Source organism: Meleagris gallopavo, chromosome 6 (assembly GCF_905368555.1).
Source record: "Meleagris gallopavo chromosome 6, MGAL_WU_HG_1.1, whole genome shotgun sequence".
NCBI classification, from domain to species: Eukaryota; Metazoa; Chordata; class Aves; order Galliformes; family Phasianidae; genus Meleagris; species Meleagris gallopavo.
The window spans coordinates 4195266-4216009 of NC_139409.1; the positions used below are offsets into that span (position 1 = coordinate 4195266).

Below are 20744 nucleotides of genomic sequence, written 5' to 3' on the forward strand. Positions count from 1 at the left end.
TTGGAGAGGGACACCGGTTGTGCCTACAGCCCGGGCACGGGGAGCTGCACTGCTCCTGGAGACTTTGGGGCAGCGGAATCCCCAGCAGACGGGAGATGGCCACTATTTCTGGAGGCTCGCATTGAAGGCAACCTCCTCACACCTTGTGCTCGCGGAAAGGGCTCAACACCGCACTCAGCGCTTGGGGAAGGGATGACCTCACAGCTTCAGCAGGGCTGCGCGCAGTGAGGTCACTACAGGAGCCGGGTGAGGGCGAGGGGTGACTCCTTTTACCCCCACTGAAGAGGCGGACGGAGATCCCCGAGCTGTGGGGGTCGCGCTCCGCGGGGGGTTCGGCCGCCTCCATCCCCGCGGCGCTTCAGGCGGAGGGCGGGCTCGGCTCCCCCGCCAGGCTCCCTCCCTCCGGGGGTTTGCCCTGGGACGCGCCGGCGGCACCGGGGCCGGCTGCGGGGCGGCGGTGAGGGGCGGCAGCGGGGCGGGGGGGGCGGCAGAGATGCCAGCGCAGGGGCAGCGCGGCTGAGCGGGCAGCGCCGGCCCCGGGCAGCCCCCCCGCAGCCCGGGCAGCCCCCCGCAGCCCCCGCCGGCCCCATGGCGGGACGGGCGCCGCAGCGCAGCCTCCCGGCGGCGGCCACCGCCGCGCTCCTTCTCCTGCCCGTAAGTGCCCCGGCCGGGGAGGGGGTGGGGAAGCGCGGGGCGGGAGGGAGAGCGGGAGGCGCCCCACGCCCCGCCGGGCGCCCGCTCGGTCCGCGCCGCGGCTCCGCGGGTCCCGCCCGTCCCCTCAGCGCCGGAACGCGCCGGTGTCCCTGCGGCCGCCGAGCCCCGGGTCCCCGCTGAGCTCCCGGGCCGTGCCGTGGCTTTCCTCGCTTTCCCCTTATCCGTGAAGGAGTTTCGTGCCGCAGCTCGGCGGGTTGCCGTGCCGTGCTTGCTCTCCTCTCAACACGTGCTCCGCTTCCATCGCCTCCTCACGCGGTAGCTCAATCCATGCGTCTGCCCTAGCGTTCGCTCCAACTTTCTCTCGAGTAGAACATCAGAGAGATCCTTCCTTCTGATCTTTCTCCATCACCATCCCTGGGATGAGGTCGGCCGGTTTGGGTTCAACCTGAAAACCCAACATTCCCAACCCACGGTGCCCCGTCTGGCTGTGTGTGTGTGAGGTGTGCAGAGACGCATTGATCTGCCTTCTAATTCATGATGGTTACTCCCGTAACATAAAAGCAGCAGATTTCTGGACTGCTCTCGTCTTCTTAGCTGTGCTTTCCCTTATTTATTTCCATCGGTCCAGAGCAATAGTTCAGTTCCCACACAGACAGGAGGACTCCTTGCCATGAGGTTATCAGAAGTACCCAGGTGCCCACTGCTGCCAGACTCATTCTTTGTTGCTGAATAAAAAACGCCCTGTGTTTCCCCTGTAGATTTAATCTATGGACACGGCTTTTTTCTTCAGTTTCCTGTAGCTTTGCATTGGAATTGTTTGTGTAAATTTGGGTGGCTGACTTGTTTCTTTAGTTGCCCTGAAAGAAAGGAAAAAAAACCCACTAGGAGTCACATCGCAATGCCAAGTGTCTGTAAGAGGTGTTTATTCAGAGATGCTTACTTTGGGTATACTCTGAGTATATAGATGGAGGAGCTTGTTGGGAAGGAGCCTTCTTAGGCTTGTAAGTCCCTATTTAACTTGAAAACCTTTCAGAGCTGATTGGAAGTCAATGGCTCCATTCACTTACCTGGTTTGAGCAAAGGCATGGCTGTTCATGGGATTAACTACTAAAGGAAGCTGAAGTCTTCACAGCAGCTGAGCATTGTGTTTTATGGGGACTGCAGGTATGAAACAAGACAGCTTTCTAGCACAGAATTGGATCTGCCACGTGAAAATGCTGGTGCAAATGGGCTGTCAGATTTCACAGGGCCGGTCAGGGGGTGAGGACTTGCTCAGGCTCTGAGATTTATGTTCACTTGAAGGGTTTCTGTACATATGATACACTGGAAAATGCAAGTACTTGGATGTGAAAGCAAACAGGCAAACCACGAAGCAAAAGCAAATGATTCTTTTGACATTCTGACATAGAGCCCTTGCTGAGCTCATGTGATTTGGAGGAGGGGGCACGGAGGGAATGACTGAAGATGGTTGATGGTAGTTTTGCCATGAAATGTTTCAATGATTCTCGTACTTATGTTCTTCACTATGAGAGTAATGAGGTGCTGGCACAGGCTGCCCAGAGAGGCTGTGGATGCCCCATCCCTGGAGGTGTTCAAGGCCAGGTTGGATGGGGCCCTTGGCAGCCTGGTCTGGTATTGAATGTGGAGGTTGGTGGTCCTGCCTGTGGCAGGGGGTTGGAGCTCCATGATCCTTGAGGTCCCTTCCAACCCTGGCCATTCTGTGATTCTGTGATACTTGCCCTTAGCTTGAGGGAAAGCAGACTTTAGCTTTCATTCGTGTAAGACATCTGCTTGTATTACTGTTCTGCCAGGAGCAGCAGAGGTGTAACAATCAGGTCTTCTAACTCTGTGTCTTCATTTTGCAAACCAGAGCTCAGCTGTGCTCGCCTGCTGAAGCTGATGAAGAACAGGGCAAAGCAAGGACCATCAGGTCCACACTTCTTGAGTTTCAAGGTTGTTACATCTGCTGGTACATTAAGATTGCCAGGACAGCCATTCAATCTTCAGGCCGGATGCCCAAGCGTGGCTCGTGCCCATACTACTAAACTCCTTCAGCCTCTAAAATGGGGAAACTGCACAAACTGCATATTGAGATCAGTCCACGGAGCAGCCTAACTCACAGGTCATTCCTGGGGACTGTTTGAGATACTGCTAGATTGCTTGGGGCAAAAATGTGGCCAGGAACCATTCTAAAAATTTAACAGTGTAAATGATTAAGTGCTTAAAACAGACCTTTGCACTGTTTGATTTATTAGCTCCGATGGTGCGTGCTTTACTCCCATTGCTCAGAGCTCTCACTGAGTGCCCGAGGGAGGCATTTTCCTCTAAGCAAACTCTTCATTGCTTTGAGCTCAGCGATCAGCTTTCTTTCTGCTGGAGATTACTGTGGGATCCTGCTGGTGATGTGATGAGCTGAGAGATTCACAAAGAAAGCACCAGGGCAGTGGGTAACACCAGCTTATAAGGGAACGGCGTCTCTGTGTTTCCTGTTATTTTTGTTTTGCTCGTTACGTTATTAAAAAAGGTATTTAAAAAAAACATTACTATTAGAAAAATATATGTATAGTTATGGATTTTTGAAAAATGAATCTGCTGCTTCTTTTTTAATCTTGTGGGGGAAATGAGTAAATGCAGGTGGTAGAAGCACACTAATCACTGCTGAATTTGATCATGTTTAGCTTATGTCACTTTCAGCTTTGCAGCACATAAGACGTAGAAGGAGGCCTTGTGGAAAGCTGCTTTGTTTCAGTGTAAGACTGTATCCAGTAAATGACATTTCAGTAATTCACATTTTCCTCTACAAATCTCAATCGTGTAAACATCTTTCTTTTGTCCCATACCACTTTTGATCGCAGGTGTTGACTGTTCCACGTGAAGTGCAAACATGAATTCTCAGATGTGAGGCTGGAGCTCTGCAGTGGCCCCGTGGCACCTCCTTGCCCCCTCTCCAGATATGCAGTGCTATGTGCCAAGGCCTTGCAGAAGCATCCTCTTTGCCTCCTCATCTTTCTATTCCTAACAGCCAGCCTTGACAACTAAACACTTGCTGCTGCTTTGCTTTGTCAACCTGTTTCTTTGTATGGAATTACTTTTTTCCCCCAGCTAATCCTTTTCTTTATATGTGAATAGCTTTGAAAATAGCTGTATTTGATTTGAGCTGGCAAGCGTTCGGCGCAGAGCTTTAAGTGTTTCACTTTTTTTCTCTGAAAAGTTTGGTAAACTTTGCTGTAGCCTTTATTACAAGGGAAGACAAGTAGGAACTAGCCATTTAGCACTGAGAGTCAGCCTGCAAGAACTGTCCTGCAGATCAATGGCTGCTTGAATTTCATCGACCACGTCCCAGCGTAGGAGAACTGCACTCCTTGTTGCAGTGCAGTGGGGATGAGTGCAATGATCTCTGACAAACAGCATGTCCTGCTTTTGGAAGCACTGATCAGTTCCCAGCGTAGGATCGTTTAGATCAGCTCTCGCAGGCCTGCTTGCCTGCAGCATCCCAACAAAGGCTATTTGGGAAGGCTGTGCAGTGACAGCAGCATTCTGAGAAAGCCACTTGGCAGAGACAGGCTGTAACATCCTGTCCTGACCTCCAGTTCATGAGCACCTCGTAGCTGGGAAAGGCTGGGGACGTGCTGCCCATGCACACCTTGTTCTGACAAGACTCATCCCGACAGCTCTACTGTGGATCTAAATGGGTGGAGGACTTGGAAGCCGACCTTCTCTGGGAACAAGCAAATAAATGGCGTGTGTTTGTACGGAAAGGTGGCTTGGTTTCTCTAAATAAGAAAGGAAATCCCTTAGGTTTGTCAAGAGATGAAAAATATTTCTTCAACAGAGCTGTAAGAAAGTGAAACTAATTGAAGTTCTATGAAGTTTTTACATAATACTGGATGAATAATGATCCACTTTGGGATGTGTATGCTGGGAAAGTAAATAGTGAGTAATGCCAGTGGAGATTAAAATACATTAGCTGTCCTTGCTACAATGCTAAACCCTTGCCCTGGTAATAGTAGCTGAAGTCGCCAAGGACTGGAAGGGATCCACCTGCCTGTGAGAGCTTTGGGATAATTTCTCTTGCTGTTACTCAAGTCCCTGGGACATTGGAGGCTTTGTGATGCTGATATCTGGGTGCTGCCTTAGTTTTGGGGGTTCTGTCATCTCCCAGGGGTGTCTTTTCCAGTGGGAAGTTGTGGGAGGAAGGAGGGAAGGAGGCGAAAGTGAATTAAAGGAAGCGTGTTGATGAACCTGAACAGGCTGTCTGCAGGGCTGGCAGCCAGGCTCTGCTAGCAGGCATCTCAGTGCAGGGACTGAAGTATCAATTCCCTTTGAGTGGCAGTAGCAGGCTCCCACAGCCCAGCCATAGCTTGGGTTTCAGAAGTTTCATGCCAGCAGGAGCAGAGGGATGGTGTGTGAGCCAGCAGCCATGGCAGAGCTTTGTAGTGTGGACATCATAGGCACAACTGTTCAGCTTTCTCCGTTGCAGGCCCTGGGGCTGCTGTGCTGCTCCTGCAGTTTCCTTGTCTTGGGAGAGAGGACATCCGGGAGCCAGGCTGCACCTTCTGTTGTCATTGGATTCTTTCAGAGCAGGGAGGAAGGCCAGAGTGATGGCTTGGAGACAGGACTTTGAGGAGGTGAGCTCCAAATCAGAGGGAGGGAGGATCTTTCCTCTTCTTGCCTCTTGTCTTCTCTGCTGGGAGATCAGCTATAGAGACCATTGTGAACTTGAGAGGCCCTTCATACAGTAACAATCCCCCAGCAAGCCAATTCCACAAATACTCTCGAAGGAAGGAATTAGTGGTGGTCCTAGTGTAAAGACTTAGGATAAGGGCTGATGTGAAGCCAGAGCTGTGAAAGGCTTGCTGCCCTTCCAGATACTGAACAGGATATCCATGGTTATGGGCAGTGAGGAGCAAAACTCTTCAAGTGTAATGAAACTTGAAAGCCTGTCCTTTCTACAGTCTTATTTGAAGACAGATGTGGCCTATGATTCAAACATTATTTTAATCCTTTTTAAGGTCTCTTTAAGGTTTTGGGAGGGATTTGGTCAGACAAATCCAGCTGATGGGTGGCTTTGCATGCTGTGACTCAGAAGGCACACAGTGCATGCAGTGAGTGAAGAATGTCCCCCCATCACCCTTAATCAGCAGAGCACATAGGCAGATGCTTAATGAAGGTGTAATGTCAAGTTTGGAAGACAGCAGTGCTATTTAGTTGTTGTCTCAGTGTAGCAGATGCTCGAAACTTTTTAATTTATTTCTGAATTACATTTCGTGCTCAGAACTAAACATGTGTGTGGCTGCTTTACTGAACTGAGGTCACATTTCCCGTTCCTTGCAGATGCATATTCTGCTTCTCCAGACTTTCTGGAAGAACTGCAGAATACCTGCTAGGCATAAGATCATAGAGCAGCATCTCCCAGCTCATCTGGGGATCAGTAGCTGGCAGCATGGTTTTATGTAGCCACTGGGATTAACTTAGAGGCAGGTAGTGACAAGGAGGTGAAAGAGCTGAAGGATGACTTGAAAAGGAGGCTTTTCCTTGAACTATGTTAGCAATCTGTCCTTCTACTGTAACCTTAGCTGGCTTAGGCTTCAGGTTGCAGATTCCTGTGAAAACTTCTATTTAGACCTTCTGTCACAAATGGAAATTATTTTTTGGTGAAGCAGAGCCAAATGACTGCATACAGCCAAATGCTGCTGCGTTAAGCAAAGCTAAGTAACAGAATTGGGAAGGCCTAAGATATCTTAATCATAGGACTGAATTTTTTTTGGTTCTTCAGCAAGCAAAATATTTCCACTGCGATGACCTTCTGGCACTGTCTTTGAGTTACCATCTCTCCTGCATACATCTTGGGTGCAAAGGAACTGCAGGACAGGAAAGCAACCATCCTCACTACAGGAAAGCGCCATCCCCTCCTCTCCCAGGCTGTCTTCAAAGCATCTGTTTTCATTGGCAAACACTGGTGATGGCAGGAGGCCCTGTAAATCTTTGCCCACATGCCCTGGAAGCTCCCTAGCTGTATTTGAACAAGTATGGGTTTTGTTGAGGAGAGGTGGGATTTGCTTTGAATTTGCTGCATTAAGCTTTCCACTAATTGTATTTTCAAGGCAAAGTTTGATGCATCTGATTCCCTAAACTGAGCTTCTGTGGGTACAGGCTAACATTTCTGGCATTTAATTGGGCTGCTGCTCTGAAATGCTCCTTCCCGATTCTGTTACACAGCTCTAAAAATTGCTGTGGCGTACATTCAGGTGAATACTTGATCTCATTGTAGAAATGGTGCATTTGGAGAGCTTCAGGTTGCCTTCGAGCCAGAAGGATTTCTCAAACTAATTAATTTGAATTGCCTAATGACTAATCTGTCACCACAGATCTGTACTCGGGATGAGTCGTTACGGGGTATAGATACCTACTTTAGCCTGAAACTTTATGTGGCAATGGAGATAGAAGATGGATCTAAATCTTGACAGCTGTGGACAAAATGAATGTTTTGTGGTTGATAACTACAAAACTGGTGTTGGAAGGCTGTTTCATCTTGCTCAGTGTGTTCATAAGGTCATGTCAGATTCATGTCTTCTCTAGCCATGAAGAATGCTTTTACCTATCCTTTTATATTTGTTGTCTAAAGATAATTTCTTTACTATGAGAGTGGTGAGGTGCTGGAACAGGCTGCCCAGAGAGGCTGTGGATGCCAATCCTTAAAGGTGTTCAAGGCCAGGTTGGATGGGGACCTGGGCAGCCTGGTCTGGTATTGAATGAGGAGGTTGGTGGTCCTGCCTGTGGCAGGGGGGTTGGACATTCATGATCCTTGAGGTCTCTTCCAACCCTGGCCATTCTGTGATTCTGTGATTCTGTAATTTAGTAGGGATTAATGTTGTTGAATGTATATATCTGCAGCAGATATCCCTAACAACTTTCTCAAAAATGTTGGCTGCTAGTAGACAACTAAAATACAGCATCTGGAAGTTCTTATATGAGAATGAAAAAGCAGAGTGTATGCATCTGTCCATGTTTGGCATTCACTGCCTCACGAGCATCCCTCCCTTATCTTGATAGCAAATGTTGCACTGTTGTGTGTCATCTTCTCCCACTTCAGCTCTTTCCATGACTTTCCAGTCATGCTGACTTCATCCTCTGCTGCTTCTTATTATGATATAGTTAAATTTCAAGATGCTGTCCATTCCATCTCTATGGTGATCTCATGCCTGTACTGACAGTTTTGCATCCCATTCATACCCATTTGGACTCGTTTGTGTTACTGTGACCATTTCTTTGTGTTTGAGAGAAGAAACCAACCTCTCCAGTGTGAGTGACATGAGATAAAGACCTGTCATGGATTAATGAAGAGCACTGATCATGGCCAAGGGAAAAGATCTAAGATAACCACAGGAGAGGCAGGCCACTGACCAAAGGCTCCATACGTTGTTCTGCAGTCAGAACAGGCCTGCAGACCAATCGTTGGTCTCCTTCCTGAGACAGTAAGGGACTCCATTTCACTTTAATCTCTGTCTCATGCATTGCTTTTGTTTGTTTGTAGATGTCCTCAGTAGAAATTAAGGTAGACATTTCAGGTCAATGTGCAAGACAACACCGAACTGACTTGGTGGGAGGAAGACTTGGAACGGTAGCTGTCTTAGGAGAAATGTTGTGTGAGCAAAGTAGTCTTCTAGTAGGAATCAAGAAGCAACACTTTTTTTGCTGTTCTTTATTATTGTTGTATACTTTATAAACATTTTTAAATATTAATTGTTAGGATTTGCCTGCTTTAAATACAGTTTTTGAAAAATATCATACAGAAGATAGCTGTTCACTGTGGTTAGTGGAGAGAAAATGAAAGCAAAAGTAACTTAAGAAGCAGAAGGTGCTTTTCTCTCTAGCCAAATGAACCCAAGTTGACCCTAAAGCAAATGTGACATTTAACCTTTTTCGTTCCTACACATGCTGTGCTAAACTTGACCTCTGTCTGTTCTTTCCCGTCATCTTAGGAAGCGGACAGCTGAACATGCAGTGTATTTACAGTGCATGGAGATGTCTCAAGTTTCTTCTTTGAAGTGAGCCAAGTGCTTTGCCTGAGAGGAGGCGGAATGGTGGAGAGATAGAAGGGACGAATTACGTCTGCTATGTCAGCTCACGTGGCTGGGTCTGACACAACCATAACAGAGTCTGCTTTCAAGCAGGTTTGCTTGGAGTGCTGTCCCTGCAGGATGGCAGCCCTGGCCTTTCCACATCTCCTGGTCCTGACCATGCATGGCCACCAGGCTGCAAGGCTTTGCTATGGGCAGCTGAGGTTCAAATCTTCCTGCTGGAGATCATGGTATTTGTTCAAAAAGAATAAAATTTGAGAAAGGATTTTTGTTTGTTTTCCAAGACCTGCTCTTATGTAAAATAACAGCAAAGTGAGAAACACGTAGAAGTGGTGAGAAAGACATAGAAGTGGTACTGTACAAAGAAAAGTTCTTTCCAGACCAACATTGCTGATGAATTCTATTGTCATGGTCATTCATTCCACTTCTTATTGAGCTGTAGGGAATTTGGTGATATAAAAAGGGCTCTGCAGTCACTTAACTCATCTGAAAGCACTGAAATATAGTGTCAGCATTCAAAGAGTGTGGCTGTTTCCCTGTATTATGTTAGTCATTCTGCGTAAGTAGAAAAACAAAGGCATTTTGTCTGTTGCCAAGGCTTTACATCCCTCCAGAAGAAGTCAGGAAGATTTTGTTTCAGAGTATGAAAATGGAGGTTTCTGTCATTGATGTGTGACTCCTGAATTTTTTCAGCACTTTTAGTGCTGCCTTTCTTCAAGGGCTTTTCAGGAGCTTCTCTTGCTCCCAATTCAGCTGCACTTTGAGATGTATAATTCTATTGGCTTTTGTCCTTTGTCTGCAGTGGGCACTTCAGTAATTTTAATTTTCAAGCTTGAAAATGACAACATATTTCTTGGTTTCGTCTCTGCACGTACATTTCCTGAAATCTATTTGGTACCATTATCCTATCTTGAACCTGCAGCTTCCTTAAGTGCCACGTTGATGATGCTACTTTTGCTCTTGCTAGCACTTGCCCTCAGAGCAATGGATCACATTACAGGGATGCCACCTTTCCCCATGCAGTCAGTGGAGGCCCTTATTTCAAGTCTTTTATCATAGAATCATAGAATGGTTTGAGTTGGAAGGGACCTGAAGGATCATGAAGCTCCAACCCCCCCTGCTGCAGCCAGGGCAGCCAACCTCCACATTTAATACCAGACCAGGCTGCCCAGGTCCCCATCCAACCTGGCCATGAACACCTCCAGGGATGGGGCATCCACAGCCTCTCTGGGCAGCCTGTTCCAGCACCTCACCCTTGCCCTTTGGTAATTCCTGCCTCTCCTTGACCATGTAACAATTTTTAGCAGTCAGGTAGGCTTTTAAGTGTAGCTGATAAAAATTCAACCCAAGACTTTAACGGGATTTGATTAATCTACTTCATTGTAGACATATACTGTTAGGAGAGCTAAATTGGCTTTGGTAAGGCCATTGAGTAGGTGGCACAAGAAAAGATCCAGTGTATGTGGCTCATTTGTAGATGTCTGCCTTTAGACAGATGAATTAAACCTGCTGTCACAAACCAAGGCAACTATAACCATAAGTTTCTCTGTCATAAGGGAATGTTTGTACCCAAGCTGATTATGAATGGGAACTGCTGAGAAATGCTGGGGGGCTTTGTAGTCATGATTAAGAAATTCTGCACTTTGCTGCTGAGTTACTGTTTGTTTTGTACTGCTTCTGTCTGTTCATCCAGATAGTTCTCCACTGTGAATCTTCTGTGAACCTGCCCTTGTCTGTTCTGCTGGAAAAGTACTGTGAAGCTTTGTCAGCCCGCACCAATGTCACAGGTATTTATTTCTCTGTTTCTCAGTGGCTTCTTGTTACTGTAGGATCTGTTTTCAAAGTGTCCTTGCTCCAGGAACATCTTTCCCTGCTGAGATAAACATAGTGCTTCCAGCCTTGAAATTTCATTGGTAGCAACGTACAGTGGTGTGAGGTGGAAAGAAAACTTTGAATTTTGCACACCTGGAAAGAGCTTCAAGTGAAGTAATAATGACAGCTTTTTTTTTTTTTTGTAATTTAATCTCTTGAGTCGACATCAATAAGATCATTGAAGGGCAGTTACTTCCAAAGCTCCTGTATCTGGACTGGTCTGGACTCAGTGCCACAGGCTGTCTGCAGTTCTCCTGGTGCCACATGGAATAGCCTGCCTGGACAGGCAGAGGTGGCCATAGGAGCCAAATCCTGTCCTTGTATGGCATTCACTGAAGAACCAGGTTCTCTGACCTGACTGACAGCTTATATAAACTAGAGATGAACCTTGGACCATTTCAGTCAGGCCAATGGATTATTTTCTGTGAAAGACATCAGTCCTTCAAATCAAAGCATGTTTAACCTTTTAACTTTACAATTTCTGTTTCCTGATCTTAAATCTTCAAAGCCTGACTCTTTTCATGTTAGGAGATAAGTCTTTTCTGATAGAAGAGGGAGACAGTACAGGGCAACGGGCAGTGGGATGAAGGGAAAATGGAATATCACAGATTCTCCAGAAGGTGAATGCAGCCAGGAGGAGGGACTGAGAAGGATGTGAGGAGGATTTAAGGCTTTCCTTATTCCAGTTTTTGAGAACGGAGCAAAGCACCGATTCATGTGTTTCATTCTTGGCTAAAACGCATCAGCACAAAAATGATTTGGTAAGAGATGTGAAACTGAATCTGACTTTGCTTCAGGAGAGGAGAGGCACAGTTAAAGTCAGTCACTGCTCTGCAGGAGGACTGAGGGTGCATGGTGCAATGAGTGATTCTGCTGGGGGCAGATGTAGGGTTGTTTTTTGCTGCTTTGCACTATGCTTTCCCCACACTAAATCCTCATAGAGGGAGGAACTTAAATTGTCTTGTTATTAATCGTGCAGCTCTCCAGCCTAGAGAAATGACAAAGCAAATGAGGTTCAAGGAAGAAACATTCTTTCCGTACAGTATATCAGATCAGTTGTGTTTGACTTAAGGACAATAAACTGATCTAAATATTCTGATCAGACCAAAGTCTGAAAGTTGTGTTGCCTTAACTGCCTCTTCATCTGCATATAAATGGGTGCATTGACCTGTATTATGAATCTAGCCTGAGCTCTGTAACTCGTGCCATTGTATTCCAGGGAGCAACTGCCTTGTGGCATATTCACTTGTATAACTTCTAATGACCAACTATTCCATTTTGTGGCTGGAAACAAAGGAAAGATAAATGAGGTTTTGTGAAAGCTTCCATAACTTTGAACCTTTCTTTCAGGTGTTCTTTGACTTCTGAGTATTTTTGTAAATACTATTGTAAAACTCTCAATTAATTCCTAGTGTATTCTTTCTTTTCCAGGACTTTTGTTTGCAAAGAACTAAATTTTACAGCAGACTGTCTTAAAAGTTGGCAAACATTTTACTTCTCAGTTGTTGGCAAGAATTTAATTTTCTGGGTTATTTGCATCTATGAATGCAAGGCATCTTCTCAAGCTGAATGCAACTATTATAATAGAATTTTAAGATAAACAAGGTAGAGAGAACTCACAGAAGTCTCTTACAATGCTCTATTATTGTAAGGTACCACTGATCCAAGAAGTAAAGCACTGTCCTAGATTTAATGAGACTCCATTGTTATGTAGAGACAATCCAGCATACCTTTATAGAGTGTTTATGGAATTTGCCTTCCTGTGATGCTTGTGAACACAGCCGTTCCTGCGGTGTGCTTCAAAACCCTATGAGCCTGTAATCTTATCTGAGTGTGGGCTTGTACAAGTAGTAACCCCCTAAGCTGCTTCATTTTCAGGCAGGTTGGACATAGGCCTAGATTCAAGCACAACTGTGGGACACATTAGTTTTTTTTTGTGTAAGTCAATGTGATGGACCACCTAGGTGGTGCTTCTAGAGACTGCATGCTCTTCTTGTCTTACGTGACAATTGCAGGATCTTCAAAAAGGTCTGTACTTTTCAGCTATGAGTCTTCTCATTAAAAATGGAGGTCTATAGTACAGAGATCTCCTCTTTATCATCAGTGAAGCTCTAGTCAAAATTGCAGAGCACTACTTCATCCTAAAGGAAGATCTAAAAGGAGACAGAGTTATTATGCTTGCGAAATGGTTTTGGGTTTTTTTTTCTCTAAAGGGATAAAAGAATAAAAGCTCCTATGAGTAAATCTGTATTGTTGATACCCAGAATTAAGTTACTGTGTGCATCTTGAACTTTGGACCCTTATAAAATCAAGAATATATCACAGTCTCCTCTGCCCAGCACTGTAGATGTGCAGAATCAGACCAGAGCCATTGTCTGTACGTCTGAGTCTTTTCTCTGGCTCACAGTCTTTGACACAGTGCAGATATAATCTTTGACAGAGGAAAATAAATCCACCAAAAAAAAAAGAAATAATCCAAGGAGAGCCATATTGAACGCTCTCTATTTATAGCTGGTAGAACAGAAACATGCAAGTTTTGTAATTGGATATATTCCTTGTCTCTTTTTCAGAAGGTGCTGTTAATTAGTCCAATATGTTAATTTCCTCCCCCTCCCAGACAGATGGGGTAGAATGGTTTTGAGATTTTCATTTATGTGTAAGTGCAACAAATTGCTGAGTGAACGACATTGTAAATTCAGTCTGAAGTGATTTAAACCAAGCAGTTGAAGAGGTGAAATGCAGTATAACTCACTCACTCTATTGGGTTTTGTTTCCTTGAAAAATTCCTGAATAATGCCTTCATGATTGCTTGGGTGCAGCTTTTGAGCTTGATGGGATTGTGTGTGTATTTGTGGACCTGAAGAGGAATTTTATTTTATTCTTACTTCTTTTTCATATGAAAGAGATACTGGTTGAAACGGCAGGATTATTCTACAGTGGTTCAGCTGAAGATGTTCCTGGTGTTGTAATCTCTTCATATGCTGTGACTGCAATTACATTAGTCTCCAAGATGTCCTGTTGACTGTAACTCTCTCTATATATCTGATACACACACTGAGTTACGGCTTGAATTTTTATTCAGAGGATGCGAGTCCTCTGTTCATAGTAATGTGGGATTTGTTGGTTTTTTTCAGTGGGTTTTGTTGTGTTTCCTTTCACATTTTCCTATTTTACGTATTTCCACTAGAGACTACAAGTCCTGTGTTCCATCTGTTCCTACTCACTTTTGATCTCTTGTTCCATTAACTTGTTTGGAAACAATCTTTAAGACCTTGTCAAAAGTGGATTAATCTGAAAACAGGATTTTCTTTCGAAAACTAGAGGCTTGAAAGAAGGTGAACGGCCACTGTAATTGCTGTGTTAATATAGGAATTACATTTTCTGTTTTCTATCTTATCCTTTACTCGCACTGAAGATAGTAATTTGCATTTATGGTATTTAAAGCTATTCAGACAACCCCCTAAATGGGAGATACTAGATCAGATGTGTCATGCATTCCATTTCATGAAGTTCTGGGATTCACTGAAAGAACAAAATGATGTCTTGCTCTTATTTAACTGGATCCTCTCCAGTTTAGGCGTGGTTGCTCGCTCCTATTCTGGTGACTTCATACTATGGTGAAGGACTGGTGTCCCACAGAGAGGGCATAAATCCCTTAAGTAGTGTAGGATTCCATGTGTACAAAATCTGTACTATATGTATGTACAAACTATACTACTTTGATGTTGTCTTCTTAAGTCTTCGAGGAAGCTCTAGTAGAGGGACCCTCTCAGAGTATGAAGGGGATGTGTCCAGTGTTGGATTCCAACACGTCTCCTCAGTGTTGCTGGTCAAGTATCAACTAATCTGACTCCATTTGGAGATTTCTATCATTTGTTCTGTTGCTGAGACAGTGAGTCACACTTGGGGCTTCTCCAGTGCTTCACATAAGGCAAAACAGGAAAGATCCTAAAAGTTGTGTTCTTATTCTTTCTTGAACATCCCATAGTGAACCTCATCAAACTTGTGACATAAATAAGCACTATTTCTTCTGCACAGGTTATTTCTGACCTTTGAATACCACTGAAGTATCATGGATCTAGTTTCATGTCCAGTTAGGAGAAGTACTGGGGAGAGTACGTGGATGTGTGTGTTTGTGTAGAGTGGTGACAAAACCATATGAATTGGGAAACAGATCCTAAAATGCGGGTTTCTTGTTGAAATGGTAATTTGAAGGCTTTACTTGGAGAACCAATTAAATATGTAACATAATTTAACCTCTACTACAAGCACTGTATTTTTCTTAACTTTAATTTGAAATATTCATGTATAAGAAAAAAAAATACATAATTGTAAAGCTTTATTTTAAACATGAAAAACTGTCAAGTGTATCTTCAGAAAATGATTTCCCCATCCTTTTTGGTCAGAAAAGGTATGAACACTTGATACTAAGTACAGTGTTTCTCCCACTCTGAAGCTGGCGATTCATTAAATGCTTTTAGTTCCTTGATTATGTCCCTAGACAGATCTGCTTCAGTGAACTTGTCACAAGTGCAAACATCTATAAACAAATTTTTGTAACTATTTGTGAGAAAATGAACTTCACAGACATGGTGAATAGTTTCATTTTTACATAATTTCTGTCTTCTTGGAGCTTTGTTTGAACAAAATCTGAGTTTTCTAAGTTTTATTTATGGAGGTTTTATCTGTGCTGCTGTAACTGGAAAGGGTTCTCTCGTTTGTGTCTGGAAGACTTTCTTTGTCATCCAGACTCTTTCCTTTCCAGCGTAAGAGCAACATAGGCCTTCTCTTAGGGCAAGCTCAAAGCCTGTTGGAAGGATAGTGAACTTGGGAGTTTGAGAGCAGAAGGTCATAACTGAAAGTGCACGTGGTGAGGAACCAGCATGCTCATCAGGGCTGTCCTGGACTCATGGGATGGGGCTCAACTCACAGATTTGTCATCTTGAGTATTCATGTTTACATGTAAATTAAGTGTCTGATCTCCCATTATTGTCACTGGGATTGGATTTAGCGTCCTGGTGCCCTTTGAGATGCTTTGGAGCACTTAAGACCTGTGGGGCTGGCAGATATGGCACAGAACCCACAAGAGACCTGTGTCTTCTGGAACAGCTGCTGCTGGCTGGAGGAATGTCTCAGGGATCTGGTGGCACTGGGTGCCTATGTGTGGTCATCCGAGTCCTTCCTTACATCTCCATTGACTCTCACTCTACTGGGTGAGCTAGATGAGTTGAACTAGAGGTTCCACTCCATCTTGGCAGCCTTATGTAGGCATTTCCACATGGGACTTTCATTGAGGTCTGACATATATCACGTGGCCCGCAAAATGGGAGTTAAATCCAGATTTGAAATGCATATGAAATATTCTCTAACAAGATGATGGCTACCGAGGAAAACTGTCGTGAATGCTCATATGCTGCAGATTTTGCTTGGCTGACTGTTGTTATTTTTAGAAGTCAGTTTCAATCAATCATTCTTTTAGTAAATGGAGGTTTCATGACAGACAAACATATTCTATAATTGGCTTCCTATCCAAAATGGCGTAGGTGAGACACTCATTGCTCTAGGGGTTATTTATTTCTGTGCATTGCCCTACTCTGTTTCTTGGAAACAGAAAGTTTGGCCTGATAACATCTTTGAATATCCCTCCACGGTTATGGCATGGCAACATTTCTCACAGTTTCCCTTCAGATTTTCCCAGCAGGTTACATTAGCGAGCCCTTCCATTTGTGATGATACTTGGATGAGCTATTTATTTTAAAGTGTGCTCTGTGCTCCCGGTGCTTCAGCCTGTTGGCTGGAGCATGGTCTGCCCACTGGGCTCTCAGGAACATACTTTCATCGCATCCACACAACTCAGTTACTGCTCACAGGCATAAAATTAACCTTGAACAACAGCATTTGCACGAGCAGACCTTGAACTTCCTATTTTCAGATGTTGCAGTGGCACTATTTAAATAGAGGCGATGATGGTGGTTTACTTTCTCACTGCCTCATATGACATACCAGGCATTTAGTCCAGTGCTGCTTGTTTGGACTTCCCAAAATAAAGCTGAGTGCGGTGGACAGTATTGCACAATTCATATTGTGGTCGCTGGTCCTTATAAGTTAAAATGCTACGTTTCTCAAATCTGGGCCAGTTCAAGGCTGAGGTTGTGCGGAAACTCTTAGGTATTAAGGGACTGTGCAAACATCCCAGCAAGGTCTGTGTCCCACCAGCAAGGATTATTTGCTGTTAAAAAATAAACAAATAAAAATAAAAGAAGTCTTGTTTTTGACAACATTTTTATGGGTGAGATTTGAAAACATATGTGGGTGAAGTTTCCCACACTTGCCCCAGATATCCGAAGACTGACCAGTTCTTCCAGAATTCACTGCAAAAAAAACCTCTGGGCTGTAGAAATCATAGAATCATAGAATGGCCTGGGTTGAAAAGGACCACAGTGATCATGTAGTTTCAACCCCCTGCTATGTGCAGGTCACCAACCAGCAGACCAGGCTGCCCAGAGCCACATCCAGCCTGGCCTTGAATGCCTGCAGAGATGGGGCATCCACAACCTCCTTGGGCAGTGAAGCTGTCAGCCTGAAATGAGGCTGTGAAGCTCTCAGCCATCACGGTGGTGACAGCAGCACAGAGAGATTGGGGTTTTGTTTTTCCTTTGTTCTTGTACTTTTAAAAAGAGTACCTATAGTTCACGGTCTGACTTTTGCTTTGATTCTGAATGTGAAAATGTGCTTTAATATGGACTTGCTCCAGTGCCTTGAACCATATGTGAGCACTTCTGCAGAACCTCAGTACACTTCTCAGTGAAATAGCCTTGCCTTGAAGAGGGACCAACTACTTAGAAGTGGTTTTGAACGGACTATCAACAACCTTAATGTCAGTAATCACTCTCCTTGAACTTTGCATTATGCAGGAAGGCAGCAACCCTCCAAACACCTCCATCAGCAAAGCCTCTTAACGGCATCAGCACTGAACTGGCTAAAAAAAAAATCATCTGTAGCACAACTGCATGGAGTGTCAGAGGTGCTGGGTACGTGGGTCTGAGTGTAGAATAGGGCTGCTGATGGCATGAAGTCAGGGCAGATCCCTGATCCCATTAAGGAGTAGAAGCACTGACATCAATCAGTCTGATGGCATTGGCATGGTGGTTCTGTGCTGCCAGCCTGATATGCTGTGAAGGGTAAGGAAATGGGAAAGGAACAGGGCAAAATGCAAATAGCACAGGCATAGCCCATAAACAGAAACATGTTACAGTGGGGACGTGCCACTGAGTTGTATTATTTGGCATATCTGAATCCTGGATCTGTCACTGCTGTGTGACATGTTCTGAGCAAATGCTCGGTAGTGACTGCTACAACACCATGCTTCATCAAATAGGCTTAAATCTTCAGATTTACACGTTTGATACAGTAACTACCATTTGCCCAGTGCAGTTTCTAAATTAGATATTTTCTTACATTTGGCAGATAAAAATATATTTTGCAGAGCTTCTCATTTTGTAGAGATTTGCTGAACAGATGTAGTGCTTTTTCTGTTCACGTTGAATCTGGTCTTAAATGAAAACACCTGCTGTCCTTTCAGTTCACATTTCCGAAGGGTTTGTGAATTGATGAGCCCTCCAGGAAGGGAAATAATACTGTGGCCATTCCACAGAGCAAAGCCACATAGCAACCGTGATACCACAAACTGCACTATTTGGGAAGATGGGTGGTTCATGAGATTTCTAAAACATAAAGTGTAGCAGGATAATTATTATTAGGAAATGGTAGAGGTGGTCTACAATAGGAAATCATTATTTTTTTTTGTTTCTGATTTGTATAGAATGATCAAGACGTTACTGGCTCTGTAGTTTAGGAGTGGGCTTCTGAATGTGTTCTTGTTGGCATCCAGTGGCTCTCACCTTTTTCCTCCCAGCTTTTGGCAAAATTGATGTTTCCATACTGCTTGTGAAGAAGTGTTCCCAAGGCACAGTCAGAGCCACCATATAGACAGATTGAGGTGAGACAGAGCTCTATCCATTTCTGTGTGAAGGTATAATCATAATTCTGATGTGGCTTAGGCCCATGTGTACGGACCCACACCTGCTGGCACTGCTTCACTTTGGCAGTATCTACCAAAAGCTTAAAAAGAAGGGGACCTTCTACTGTCTACCATCACTATATTGAGAGATGTGCTCAGAAATGCTGTTTGAGAATACAGTGGTTGGTCTGAGGAAGAGAAAGCGTGGTGTCACACTGGAACAGGTTGCCCAAGGAGGCTGTGGATGCCCCATCCTTGCAGGCATTCAAGGCCAGGCTGGATGTGGCTCTGGGCAGCCTGGTCTGCTGGTTGGTGACCCTGCACACAGCAGGGGGTTGAAACTGGATGAGCACTGTGGTCCTTTTCAACCCAGGCCATTCTATGATTCTGTGATATGATGCTTCATACTAGCTGATGTTTTCATGGCCTACTGTGGATTAGAAAGTGAATACAGAAAATGGATTAGAGATTCAGCTTGCATTCATCACCTAGTGTAAAGGTGCATCTGACAGCTCATCCTTCCTTGTTTAGCTCTCTGCTGCATCAACTTGTTTGGCCTTTTCTGAATAAAATCTGTTAAGCATGGAATTGATTTGCCTTGGCCTCCAACCCTGCGATGGGGGCATCTTATTGTATTATTCCACATATGAAAAAATAGCTAATCACTAAAGCTAGGCAAAACGCAAAGCTGACCTGTAAAGCTCCAGCTTTAAATTGTTTGGTTTTCTTATTCCATTACAAAATAAAAACTGTGCAAGTTTTTTTTTGTTTTTTTTTTTTTTCCCCCTCCAGGCATTCATCTTACTCATTAAGCTGTCAAAGTATGCAAGCTGGCTCCGTAAGAAAAAGATAATGGAAAATGTTAACAGAGTTTATGTAAGCCTCTAAGACCTGAACTGTTCAACCACTTCGCCCTGCGTATATCTTTACTCATGCAAGAAGACTCAGGCACTGGAGATGCACCCCGCTGAGTGATATTACTCTTGTGCATAAATGTTAGGCAGAAAGATGGTTTGTGGATTCAGATACTTGAAGTACACGTACCCATGGCTAACAGAGGAAACAAATGAGAAACAGATTCCCAAAGGTGTAAATGCTGTGTGGTATCTCATCTCCGTTAATGCGCTGCAGGAATTGAATTCCATCACTCTAAATAGTGTTGTAATGAAGTTGCTAGCCTGTCTGTGGGTTTGTTTGTCCTTCCTAACACCCTGCCACGAGTGCAGTGCAGGGAATGTTTGCATTGCAAGGCTCTCTCTTTAAACTGTCTTGTGCAGATGCCTCTTGTACGTAAGGCCAAGCATTCAGGAGCCAATATCTTCCTAGCTAACACTGTGAAATGCACAGAGGTTTACTGTACCAGAGAAAGCTCATCCTGTTCAGAAAATCTCCTGAGGTTAGTATGATGGCTGGGAGAGTGCTTATGCATCTCCTGCTCTCCCCTAAGCACCCACTTAGTGCTGCTGTTGGAGATGGGATGCTGCAGCAGCTGGAGCTTCAATCAGGACCAATAGGGCTGTGCTGGTCTTTTAAACAAGCCTGGGTTCTTTGTTGGTTATAGAGACAGCCTAAGGCCCACGTGGCTGCATATGTCTACTTTGCAGTGTCAGGAAATTAATCACTCCTAGGAACCTTCTTTCTTTGAAAGCATCCCTGAGGTGATTTAGCAACGTGTGGAGGACTATTACTTTCTGCCTTCTTTGTAAGTAAAGGGGGAAGAGTTAATAATTGAAAGGGAAATATATTTGCAGTTTCACTGTTAATCTGCTCGAGGAGACTTCTTGTGAGTTCATCACTGTGAACATGGGAATGAAATCTTTAGGTTAATCCTCCGTGTGCAGACATGTTCCAGGGAGTATCAAATCTTTCAAATGTGAATTAGCAAGCTAGAACCACAATCTCTGGCAAAGATGGATGGTGTCCTATTCGACCAATTTGTTTTGCTTTTACATGTATATATGATAATATCTGTGTATTTATGGTCATTTGAAGAATGATAGATGTCACGATGCTGTAATTGCCTTTCCTCCAGTAGCCACCGGGTGAACTTGGCAAGCACAATATATACTGCATATTATTTTTCCTTGGGAGAGACTGCCTTATTGGCTCAGAAATGA

General features: G+C 44.4%; 1 protein-coding gene across 2 annotated transcripts in view; it reads left to right on the plus strand.

Moving 5' to 3' along the window:
• Positions 1 to 322: 322 nt before the first annotated feature.
• CRHR2 (corticotropin releasing hormone receptor 2) overlaps positions 323 to 20744 on the plus strand; it is a 130693-nt gene continuing 110271 nt past the window's right edge. The window contains exons 1-2 of one of the 2 annotated variants that reach the window (XM_085226939.1): positions 323 to 654; positions 10429 to 10522. In XM_085226939.1, the coding sequence (XP_085083065.1) occupies positions 589 to 654; positions 10429 to 10522 (160 nt within the window). In that variant the 5' untranslated portion in view covers positions 323 to 588. Of the gene's footprint in view, positions 655 to 5224; positions 5283 to 10428; positions 10523 to 20744 lie in introns of those variants that run through there. The other variant, XM_010712320.4, reaches the window with a different exon arrangement.